Source organism: Cololabis saira, chromosome 21 (genome assembly GCF_033807715.1).
Source record: "Cololabis saira isolate AMF1-May2022 chromosome 21, fColSai1.1, whole genome shotgun sequence".
Taxonomy (NCBI): Eukaryota; Metazoa; Chordata; class Actinopteri; order Beloniformes; family Belonidae; genus Cololabis; species Cololabis saira.
Window position 1 is genome coordinate 15,641,526 of NC_084607.1, and position 12,755 is coordinate 15,654,280.

Here is a 12,755-nt window from a genome sequence, read left to right on the forward strand (position 1 = left end):
AGTGATGAGAGTTCATCAGAGCAACAGCTTGGGGGAAGAAACTGTCTCTGAGTCTGGAGGTTTTAGCTACAGTTCTCTGTAGAGCCGTCCAGAGGGCAGGAGTTCAACCAGACTGTGTCCTGGGTGTGAGGGGTCTGCAGAGATGTTACCTGCCTGTTTCCTGGTCCTGGACAGGTACAGGTCCTGGATAGATGGGAGGTTAGTCCCAATTATCCTCTCCGCAGACCTAATTGTCCGTTGCAGTCTGTGCCTGTCTAGTTTGGTGGCCGATCCGAACCAGACAGTGATGGACGTGCAGAGAACAGACTGAATGATGGCAGAGTAGAAGATGGTGCAGCTGCTGTGGCAGGTTAAACTTCCTGAGCTGATGCAGGAAATACAACTTCTGCTGAGCCTTCTTCTTCATGAAAGAAAATGTTTTGTTTCTTATCTCTTCTCTGAAATCATCTTTAAGAATATAAATAGTCGTTAAGGAAATGTTCTTTTTGTGGCACTTTGCATACCAAATTTTGTGATCTTGCCGATCAGAAAAATGTATGGGGTACCTGGTGGGACAAGAAACATGAAAACACATTCATCATATTATATCACATTTGGTAAATGTTTGCGAGACCCAGAGCACTGTAGCCAAAACCTCCAGACACAGAGACAGTTTCTTCCCCCAAGCTGTTGCTCTGAAGAACTCTCATCACTCATAGAGTCTCAGAGTAATCAATCAATAACTGTGCAATAATAATAATAATAATAATAATAAGAATAAGAATAATAAGAATAATAAGAATAATAAGAATAACCACAATCATATGCAACCATGTCTACCTCTACTGCTGCACCTTTCACTTTTAAATTGTATATATGTTCATAAGAGCCATTTGTCTATTTACTGTACAATGAGTGAAAATAACTGAGTCAAATTCCCTGTTGTGTTTGACCTGACTTGGCCAATCAACCTGATTCTGTTTCTGATTTGTTTATTTATATTTAGTTCATCCATATAGTACTAATTTAATTAATCAAAGGTCAGTAAAGGTAAGGAAATAAATTCATGAACTCGGATTTTTGAATCTCGGTCCTGGGGCTAAGTTTGTTGTTGTTTGTGTATATATTTTCAAGTAGAAATTCCTCCTACATCAATTAAAAACGTACCATATATCAATATTTAATAAAGCTACGGCTAAAGGCTGATTTATGGTTCCGCGTTACACCAACGCAGAACTTACGGCGTAGGGTGCGCGGCGACGCACACCGTACGGTGCCCATCGCCGCGTACCTTACGCCGTAGCATACGCCGTCGATTTAACGCGGAACCCAGCCTTTATACATAAAATCTGACGACTTTTGACCATGGATGTATTATAGAAACGCTTTTGACCATTCATTTTCCGCACAGCCATCAGTTACGAGACAAAAAACTCAGTTTTTTTTTCTCAACTTTATTGAAGCAAAAGACATAGGTATACACAGAATTGAGAGCAACATCAGACATATGTGTATACAACATAAACTACACAATTATACAGTCACAAATACGCCAGGGGAATTAGTCATTGACAAAGAAAAAAAAATTAAACAAATATCTTATATAGCTTACAAAGGTCATAAGTTTTAACAGCTTTTTTATTGTTTGATATATGCGGACAGCTCCGGAAAATTCGGCTTTTTATTTAAAAATGTGGATCTGTGGATATAGAATTTAGTTAAAATAACGAGCAAATTGATCAAATAAAATTTACAGTTGAGATTCCTGTCAAATTCAATATACCCAAACAACACATTTTTCCAGCACAAATTAAACTGGGGGTAGATGTGATCTACAATAAAGCGGGACAATTTACTCCACAGTTTTTTTGTGTACAGGCAAGACCAAAATAAATGAATCAGTGTTTCATTGGGAAAACCACAAAAAGTACAACTCACATCAATGTCTTTCTTAAGTCTATGTAAATAATGATTGGTAGGATAGAATCTGTGTAGCATTTTAAAGGAAATCTCTTCGACTTTATTAGTTAGGAAAAACTTCTGTGGTAATAGCCATACTTTTTCCCAATTAATTTTTCCAACAAAAGAAGACCAGTAAGATAGTGAAGAAAGTGTACTGATGATGTCTTGTTGAAAATGCTTACGAATAATATTGTTTTTGTTCTTAGTGTTCCAAGAAAAACACATTTTTCCAACAGTAGTTTCAATTACATGCAGTAATACAGGGCAATTGTTATTTAGTTTGAGATCTTTAAAAAGTGAAATAACCCAAAAAACTCAGTTACCCAGAAGGCACTTGGAACAGTGACGTCACTGGTCACATAAAAGCATGCTGCCATCGCTCGACCATTTGAGACGTCGCGCGTTGAGACAGCAGGTGTAGCTAGTGTGAGCTGTGTCACCCTGTGGGTCGTTCCTTTGGGAGTTAAAGGACCTTTTAGTCAGGAAATCTAACCGACTTGCTTAGTAGCGATGACCGAGGGTGACAACAAAAGCGCAAATGTGCTTGTAAGTGTGACTGGGGTTGTTGTTTTGTGTTAGATGGGCACCGGGATGGTGATATCTGGGTTCATTTGCTATGTTAGCCTGAGCTGCTGGTGCTAATGCGGTCACGCAGACAACACTGTTTGTAGAATTGTCTAATTAATTTGAATTGTTACGCCAATATTTTGGAGAAATTTTAACCAAGAAATGGGTTCAAATCCCTGTTGCTACAAATGCGCCGTGGCAGGTTTGTGGCAGATTAAAGCTCACGGTAGCGGGCTGGTTAGCCACCTAGCCCGCAGCCAGCTAGCTCTGACAGATCTGTGACAGATTTGTGATTATTTCTGTTTTTTTACATGGAACATGCACTGGTACACTTTGACAACATCCGATTAGAGGGAGAAGACGTGTAGCCACGATTTACCATTAACATACGTCTGAAGTGTATAAATGTGTGTAGCCTGTATTTTTATGTATACGTGTGTGTGTATATATATATATATATATTATATATATAGTATGTGTGTATATATTTATTTTATTTATTTATTTTTAATGTATTTAAAACATTTGTGTGTGTACTCACACACCAAGTTCTTCGGAAATGAAGAGGGAGAGATCACCAGGGGCAGATACTTCAGTGATCCATGATTAAACTCACTGGGGGAACTTGTTCTGCTTATCGCCACAGGCACACACACCCTTGGATTTACAGCAACTTTAGGCGGAAAGAGAGGGTTGCTCCATGAGTCTTAATAAATAAAAACGTACATTGTTCTTTTGCATACACACCCGCAACTGTAGAAATGCAATTAAAAAAGGGAAGGAAGGAAAAAAATTCAGAGAAACTGTCAATTTTAAATGGGGAATTTGGTCATAAAGTAAAAATGTCTATTTGTAGGCAAACTATGCAACTTCTTGTTCTAGGCTTGTGGATTAACTAGATGTATTGACACCATAGGAGGAAGTTTTTTATATATAAAATAAAAATTATTGCTTAATAAATGCTAGACTTGATTCGATAGACTTTGTTCTAATTCAAAGATGAGACTTATCAGAAGTGCATTTGTTGTTTCAATAAGGTGTTGAATTTTTGTCTTCAGGCTCAGGAAACAGCCCAGCTGGAAGAGCAGCTGCAGGGCTGGGGAGAGGTCATCCTGGCTGGGGATCGCATCCTGCGCTGGGAGAAGCCCTGGTTCCCTGGAACTGTGATAGGCGCTACCACTTTGGTCTTCCTGTGAGTGCTTCACTGTTTTCAGCATTGACAGGGCTCTTGTGGAAATCAGTTTGCTGCTATTTTTTGCAAAAAATATTTTTTTAATTTTTCAGCAAGAAAACAAAAATGTAGAATAAATGTACTTCATGTTGTGCTTTGAATAAAGGGCAATTCAGTTATCTGGTTTGATTTTACATCTTGAGTTTATGCTTGGGCCTGTCAATTTATACCAGTTCAGGTTATTAGTGAGCACTGTTTGGGTGTTTTTACCCCTTCACACAATACATTTATTTTTTTGGGTATTTTTCTTTTAGGATGGTTTACTACTTGGATCCATCTGTGCTGACTGGACTCTCCTGCTCTGTCATGCTGCTCTGCCTGGCAGACTACCTGGTGCCCACCCTCGCACCCAGAGTGTTTGGCTCCAATAAGTGGTGAGAGCTTGAATGAGAAACAAATGCATCATACATTAACACTTACTTTCTGTATGTAATTTGTCTTGGTGTTCAAGCAAATGGTGTTAATTTGTCTTGCCGTTCTGTATCGATGTGAAGGCTTAGTACACCTGATGGGGAAAATGCCTGTCTTAGTCTAGGTTGTTCTTTGTATGTTTTTAATGAGGGTATCATGTTTTGAATTTATGAGCAACCACTTTACTCAAACTTTTTTTTCCTCTGTTTTGGACCACACTAAGAGAAGAACATTATAAGTTACTGTACTGATCCTTGCATTGATTTCAGCCAGTTTGATTCTGATTGTAATATGTGCAGCGCGTGGTTTCTGAAACAGCCTTTGCTGTTGCAAATCTGCAGGCTATTCCTTGAATAGTGTCCTCCTGGCCCCCTCAGAGCAGGCTGTTGTGGTGTTTTTTTTTGTGTATGGGGTTTGATGACAACACCAGGTCCCTTGTGTGTCTTCCCCATAGTTTTCTTGTTTTTTTTTTATATATAAATTAACATTAAACTGCAAATTTGCACATATCACTTGAATGAGTATTTATGTATTTTTAAAAACTACTTGCAGTGGCTCAAGGTGATTACGAAATGGGACTGTTTTGTTCACAATCTGCAGCCCTCCTGTAAATCAAACGAGTGCTGAGAGAAGGATGAGCGATTATCCGCTTTTTTTTGTCTATCTGCAGCCAAGCATGGACTAATGAGGTGTCGCCAACTAATTTGTTACAGATCTAATTTGTTCCTTGGCCTGCCTTGTGCCCAAGCTTTTTTGTATTAGTCAGGCGTTTGGTTTTTTTTTTTTTGTCTCGTAAAGATGTCTTTCTGCCATATTTAATGTTACCTGGAACAAATCCTATAATGTCTTATAGACACTTGACACAGTACTGCATAGTGAAAAGCAGTTCAACTGGTCCGAGCCAGACCCCAGGACAGGATAGAGTAACAGACTGTTGGCACAGTATTCTGGACATCCATCCTCCAGCAGGCATCTTTAGCTTCTTGATATATATAACCCTGCATCAGCATAGTATGACTTGCACTGCTGCACATTCCTCATGCGGCAGCAGACGTGCTGTGCTGCTTCACCAAGGAGCGGCATTAGGTGTCTCTTTGAATAGTAGTGCAGAGGTTTCTTTATTCACCCTCCCCAATTTTTAAACATACCGTAATTAAGGGGAACAGAGTGTGAGTTGGTGTGATGGGTACCTACCTGGGTTTTAAAGTGTTTTGGTAGTTGAAGCTCTGGGTTGCAGATTTGTTGCATGAGAGAATTTGTCTAATGCACGTTGAGATTACGTTGAAGCTGCGACAGCAGTTAGCGGGTGTATTTGAAGGTTAGTTAAATGACATTTGAGGCTGGTCATGTCCCAACTCAGCTCTCTTAATATAAGAGGAGTGATTTTAAGCAGAAAAGGAAGACTACTTTGGCCCCCTCTTACCTCATCTGGTTGAGCCCTCATCTCGTCCTTCCCTTATGGTGTCTGTGTCATGGACAAACGGTATTTTATTGAGGAAAAGGGCAAATTCTTTGATTTCATCTCTAAGATAGAAAGATAATTGGTGAAACTAAAGCCTTCATTTATGACATAGAGCCCAGCAGTGGTAACTGTGGTTATCTAAAGAATTGAATTTTCTGCAAGCTACATAGTTAATTTCATTAAACACCCCCTTATCTGTTTGTGCACAGGACTACTGAGCAGCAGCAGCGTTTCCATGAGATCTGTGGTAACTTGGTGAAGACTCAGCGTCGCATTGTTGGCTGGTGGAAGCGTCTCTGTACACTGAAGGAGGAGAAGCCCAAAATGGTATCTTTTTAAAATGTGACCTCCAATCCCAACCATGACACAAAAATGAGTTTAATCATCTGTACTCCTCAACCTGAGAGCAATCTGGTTTCCTGCAGGAGCGTTTTTTTTTTTCTTTTCTTCTTCTCTTCTTGTTGGTTTATAACAATGGAGTGCTTTCTCTGTGCATGGAATAAAAAAACATCAGCTGACTTGGCTTAGCTGTAGCAATTAGAGCTCAAACTGGGTTACAGACTGATAACTGGGTTTTTCACAGCTCACTTTGTTGGTCATGCACTTCTGCAGGTCACATTTGCTTCATTTAGTCTCCACTTTGAAAGTGAGACTTACTAAAAATAACTTCTTTTTTTTCTTTTTTTTTTCGTAGCACATGTCAGGAGGATTTCTTTTATTTTTTTTATATTGAACTCATTAAATGATTTTTCAGTTTGTGCCTGTCTGTAACATGACCTCCCTGTTCTCTGCAGTACTTTGCCTCTGTGATCAGCAGCCTTCTGGCAGTGGCCTGGATTGGACAGCAGGTGCATAACCTGTTCCTCACCTACTTAATTGGTGAGTACTTTCTCACAAATTCCTTTCAATAGTCAGTGAGTTGAATAATGCTTGCTGTTGAACTAGAGATGCACTGATCAGGATTGTGAGGGCCGATCACCGATCTCGAAAACCGGTATCTGCCGATCCCGATTTTGCCGATCACAGCGAGAAATCCATAAATTAGTCAATATTGTTGTCTCATGTACATGGCACTGAAATTGTATTAGGTATAAAAATTAGGAGATGAGAAAGTATCATGAATTGACTGTTTTATTGCAATGAGCAACATTTCACACTCTAGAGGCTCTTAGAGACGATTTAGACTCGAGAGCTCCAAATGTCACTCGTGAAGCCGTCTGACACGACTGTCATCCTGCATAAGGCCTTGGACCGTATATAGTTTGACAGGATTTCATCAGTGAAATATTTATGACGCGGCAGCGCGAACCGCGGCAGCAAGCTGCAAACGACACGTTTAAACCCGACGACAACAGAAAGCGGCTGATGAGCAAAGCATATGAATTCATTACCTTTATGATATAGTTCTTTATTTTTCTTGCTGTCGTTTATAGGTCTCTGTTGCGTTCAGGTGAGTTAGCGCGTGGCTGCACCTCCTGTTCTTTCTCTGCCTTAGCTGCAGCCAACTTTGGAAACTCAATATATTCCTTTGTGTGAAACACTTTCAAATGTCTTATCAGCTTTGTTGTGTTGAAATTCTTTTGTAACATTCCTCCTCGGGTTATCTTTCTTTGCACATACTTTGCAAACTGCAAATTTGTTGTCCTTTTCAGACAAGGTAAAACTCCCATACCGGCGAAGCCGACGCCCCCTTGGGACAGCTCTGTATGAGATGCGGCAATGCAGCGCGGGCAGCGTTTGCTGTTGTAAACGTCATCAGATCGGCCCGCTCTGAACTATTGTTTTCCGATCTCCGATCAAAACCGATAGGGGCATTATCGGCCAGAGGCCGATCAATCAGTGCATCTCTATGTCGAACATCCTGCTTTGGTGCAAGGCATATATTGCGCAAGCCTAAGGCAGTGTCAGATGACTCGGTCACTGCTGTATTTTGCAAGTATTTTAGTGATGAGTCATTTCAGAGTTGACTTGAGTAGACATGTGTAAGATTCAAATTTAAATGGTTGCATGACTGGACTGAAATATTGAAGTTGACACTTTGACTTTTTATTTATTTTGGTTGTTTGTCTGTAGTGAGCTTCCTGCTGATGTTGCCTGGCCTGAACCAACACGGCATCATCACAAAGTACGTCTCCATGGCTAAGAGAGAGATCAACAAATTGCTCAAGCAGAAGGAGAAGAAGAACGAGTAGATGGAAGTCTGAACCCAGATGGGGAATCTCTGTGAAATCCCTGAAATGGAAGGTGGAACAAAGTTGTCTGAAGAAAAGAGAGGAGATGAGCAGAAACTGCAGAGCCTTGTGCTTTCTCTCTGAGCAAAATGCACTTTTGTTTTTTCGCACATTGAATAAGTTTTATTTCTTCACACCTCCCACCTTGTGTTATTTTCAACCTCAACACCCCCTTTCCTTTATAGTATTTGCTGCATATGCAGTCACCAAATTAAGTTTATCAACAGTGTACACAGCTATAGTCCCTTTTTGTTTTATAGATTAGATGTACCCTTTTTTTTTTCTCTTTTTGTGTGAGGGGGAGGGTTGTTAATACTTTTTAAGCCATTCCCCCTTAGTGACTACTGAGCAGCTTTTGGAGCATTACTGCATCATTTTTAACATCTTCCTCATCTATATTAACCTCTGCTTTAGTTGTATTTGAACTCAGTGCTTCAAATGAAACTGGATTTAAATCTGAACGCATCAGGAGTCTCCATCTAAAGATGGCCCTACTGCTGTACTGCTGCTAGCTGGACCCTGTTGGTGCTTTTAACCCCCACTGTGGTGTGGGGCCCTCTGTGCATTTAGGCCTTTCCTTCTGTGTCTTTGTCATTTTGTTCTCGTCATTGTGTTCTTACCTTCTCAGACTTTTATTTCTGGTCTTTTTAAGCCATTTCATTATTTGTCTTTTACTGGAAATCTCAAATGATTAAATAAAGTTTGATTCAAATCGATTTTGTGTTTTCACTGTCATCACAGTATTGGTAATTCTCAAAGGTTTGAGTCAAGGCTTGGTTCAAACTTTTGAGAACTTGGAATGGTTCTTCAGAACCTTTTGTGATATATAATCTACATCATTATTTCCAGTGGTGGACAGTAACGGAGTAAATTTACTTGAGTACTGTACTTAAGTACATATCCAGAGGATTTGTACTTGAGTATTAGATTTCTTTGGTACTTATTACTCTTACTTGAATACATTTCCAAGACAAATATTTTTACTTTTACTCGAGTAAATTTCTAGGAAGGCTGAAAAGTACTCGTTACTTTCAGGTCTGCTCTTTTTTCTTCTTCCCTAAAATCCTATTGGACACAAGCTGTTTTTGTCAAAGGAGGAGACCTATCACAGTGCACGCTCTCCACTGGGATGTACGTAAAGTGGAAATACGTCAAGCCTCCTCAAAACGATACCGCCAAAGTAGCCTGCGTTTGCAAAGACAGAGCCGCAACAATGGCTACGCCTGCGTCAGGAGAAGAAAGACAATCCGCTGAGTCGTCTGAGTCTGATAATGAGCCGGACTCGGAGCAGGGACTTTCACAAAATCCTTGGCCGTATCTTAACTCAATGTTTGAGTTCGACCGAGTAAAAAACGAGAGCACAGACAAACCACAGACATTTATTTTCAAATGTTTATTGTGTTTGCCGAAGCAGAACTACCTCTCTGCTTTCAACAACTCAACAGCTGGTTTAAAAGAGTTAATTCTCAGAAACAAGAGAGAAAGATCCTTAAATTAATTTATAAAAAATATAGTAATTTACTGATGTGGAAAATAAGAAATTTACTCTTACTTTTACTTAAAGTAAATTTTAAAAGCATTTACTTTTGGATACTTAAGTACCTTTTAAAAGCAAGTACTTTTCTACTCTTACTCAAGTAATATTTTGACTGAGCTACTTTTACTTGTAACGGAGTAAATTTTGACCAGTAGTATTTGTACTCTTACTCAAGTACTGGGGTCGAGTACTCTGTCCACCTCTGATTATTTCTCTTGTATTCCTAAATTCTTTTACACTCAATGGAGATTATTTCTGTACAAAACTAAGTTTTGACTGCCTAGAACATGTTAATTCTCACTAAACATGCAATAAGTGCACAAGTCAAAAAGAGAACTTGGAATATGTCATTTTAAGTGAACTTAGGGTGTATATAAAGTAGTTTCTAATTCTAGTTATCTTCTATTTCATGTCAATCTTGTGTTCAAATGTGGTGTGGTTATCTTGGTCAGAGAGCCTGATTTATATCAGGCATGCAGACTGGATCTTTTGCAGAATTTGAGTATCTCAACACATAATGAAGCATTAATAAACCACAAAGGTGTCCTATGCGGGTCAAATTTAAAAGTTTAAATTGACCGATACAGGACATGTCCTTTACATCGGTATCAAGAATAACTTACAATAAATACATAGGACTAAAATTTACATTCAAAACATAAAATCACACGCAGATTAATTGATTCCATTTTGCATCACCTATCAGCTCTAAAATCATACAAAAAGTCTTTGTTTGACCAGAACCTATCCAGTCTGTTCTTGAAAGAGTTCACAGACTGGGCCTGCACGACTTCCTCTGGAAGTTCATTCCATTCAAAGGTTTATCCTGTGACAACCCCTTCAAAAGGTGTTAATGAAATTCAGTTAACAGATGAGTTAAATATATTGGGGTGACTGCATGATGAAATAAAGATGAACAATTTATGTATTTGTGCTTGAGTGGAACTGCATAGCCGAATGAGCCTCCAGACACAAAATCCTAATAACTGTTTATTAAAGAAATACACTATTCTTAAAGTGTGTAAACTGCAGTCAAAATACTACAGGGATGTAGGGCAGTTTTGTGTGGTCTCAGGCTTTTGTATGTGTATATACATGCGCAAATGTTTTACTTTCTACAAATCTATTTCCAAAGGATTTATTCTTGATGGTATTACACTATGCGCTGTGAAATATTCTGGTCGTAAAAATAGCAATACAATGAATGGAAAATGATGCTTCATATTGACTGGTCCCAGTTTAATTATTTTTTTTTTTAACTTTATTTTTAAGAAATTTTACAATATATATGGAAAAAAGGGGAACAAAATAGAAAAGGACATTAACAAACGGCACAGATGGGAAAATAAAAAGCACTGGGGGAAAGTGGATCAATATAATGTGTACATTTTAAGAGATAGTTTAATTATTTTTTGTCACCATAAACCACTGTAAATATAAACAGAAATAAAGTTTACCACCGTGCAGTGACGTCAGGGACGTCAGCACGCCCCCTGGCGGCCTATGAAGTAACTACAGCGGAGGCAGTAAAGCTGGTCCACGGCTGCTCTTGGTCTGACGATTTATACATTTATACAGTTTATTTGCCTATCAACCCTCCTGGCACATACCGGTCCATGATACCAGCAGGCTGACTGATATATTTCTACGTTGAAGACTTTTGTTTTTCTTCACATAAATGTCATCCAGCGGTAAGTAACAGGGCGAATGTTAGCGACCGTCTTCTCCTGAATATTTATCCGGTAAATTACTGCAGGGAGCGTCATACTGTGTTATTTTACCGTTAGGATCTTACAGTTTTGTACTGTTGTTTTTCTGGCTTGATTTACAATCGTACCACCTAACGATAACCAACAGTGTAATTGTTGATGGTGCATCGAGTTATATTTGGTTTGGTTAGCTGGCCCTGTGCTACTGACCCAGTTAACGATGGCGGCGGCCCCGCCCCTCATGACGAGGCCCCGCCCCTTATGACGAGGCCCCGCCCATCTCAATTAAGCCCCGCCCCTCGTGTTGCGGCCCCGCCACTTCTTTTTCAAACTCAAATTTGTTTTTATTATTATTATGTGCATGACAGTAGCAGCATGGGTGCGGGGGGACGGGGGGGACGGGGGAGACATGTCCCCCCCAATTTCTGAAAAACATGAATTGTCCCCCCCAATAAAAATACCCTAAATTATTCAAAATTGAACAAATGTATTTTCAGACTTAAAGGTTGAATATGTAGAATATTTATTAAAAATATATTTCTAAAAAAATAATACATCCACGGTTCGTTTTGAGGTGTACAGTATTGCTACTCCATACATATTTTTTTTTTAGTCTGAATTAATATTTTTAAAATTTTTGACAGGCTCGACAATTGTGTGTATTGTATTATTGCTTATACAAATACTGTATGGAATGATATTTATTAATGACATTGCACTAGTTTATAAAAGCTAACATTTTTTGTGTGAAAAGGGTAGGCGTCATAAGCTTAGGCTTCAGTCTACACCTTTTGGTCCTTGGTTTTTAGCTAAAATTGTATACAATTGTGTGTGTGTGTGTATATATATATATATATATATATATATATATATATATATATATATACCAAAAATTATATATATTTTTTTTTATAACACTGAAGTACCGTATTACACCTGTACTTTGGGTTTGTGGGAATTGAAAAGACCAATAAACTAAACTAAAAACCAGCCAACCACGCATGACACCGCCCTGATATGGAAGAAATCAACCAAAAAAAACCCTGAAAAAACATTAAGTGAAAGGGATAAATTAATATCCAGGATCAGTTTCCATTTTCTTATTATTATTTCGCACACTTTTTCGTGCATTTTTCCGGCCCGAACTGTATAATGCACCCAGGGATGGCATACATCAAAAAGTGCGTCTCCATCGTGGACATTACTTTTCTCCGTCAAAAATGTTACCACACGCCAAAAAGCAGGTGAAATGGCCCCATTTATTCCTATGAGGAGGATGGGAATGAATGCAATACACCCAGAACCACCTCAGACAGAACCAGAGCCACCCCAATAACAACCAGAACCGCCCTGAACCCAACCAGAACCACAAGCAGCAAGCAAGATGTTCATCAAGCAGCAAGAGATGTGCAACAAATGTGCAGCAAACGGGCATGCACATATTAAAATTTCCCCAGAATTTTCTGGTTGTAATTAATATTGTTATTATTATTATTTCAGTTAGTTTCATTTGCAGTTGTGGATTGAAAAAAACTATTATGTAGAGTAAATGTAATATAAACTTAAAAACAGGACAGGGACCTTCATTGTTGATTTAGTCCACTTGTGAAAAGTAAGTATGTGGTTTTTTGACATGGAGCTTATCACTTATAGACTGGAGGGATAT

At 38.8% G+C, this 12,755-nt stretch overlaps 1 protein-coding gene across 1 annotated transcript; it reads left to right on the forward strand.

The window, feature by feature from the left end:
* Positions 1–2,323: 2,323 nt before the first annotated feature.
* arl6ip1 (ADP-ribosylation factor-like 6 interacting protein 1) lies at positions 2,324–8,559 on the forward strand. The gene is made up of 6 exons (XM_061712265.1): positions 2,324–2,487; positions 3,567–3,700; positions 3,994–4,113; positions 5,822–5,939; positions 6,407–6,491; positions 7,686–8,559. Exons 1-6 carry the CDS (start codon positions 2,452–2,454, stop codon positions 7,802–7,804), a joined length of 612 nt encoding a protein of 203 aa, XP_061568249.1. The 5' UTR covers positions 2,324–2,451; the 3' UTR covers positions 7,805–8,559.
* Positions 8,560–12,755: the final 4,196 nt, after the last annotated feature.

What these genes read in the sequence shown, in the direction of transcription:
- arl6ip1 (XM_061712265.1), top strand. Translation starts at nt 2,452, where the DNA reads ATGACCGAGGGTGACAACAAAAGCGCAAATGTGCTT. An exon ending in ACAAAAGCGCAAATGTGCTT is followed by an intron (nt 2,488 to 3,566) that starts GTAAGTGTGACT and finishes TTTTGTCTTCAG; the next exon opens with GCTCAGGAAACAGCCCAGCT. An exon ending in GTTCCTCACCTACTTAATTG is followed by an intron (nt 6,492 to 7,685) that starts GTGAGTACTTTC and finishes GTTTGTCTGTAG; the next exon opens with TGAGCTTCCTGCTGATGTTG.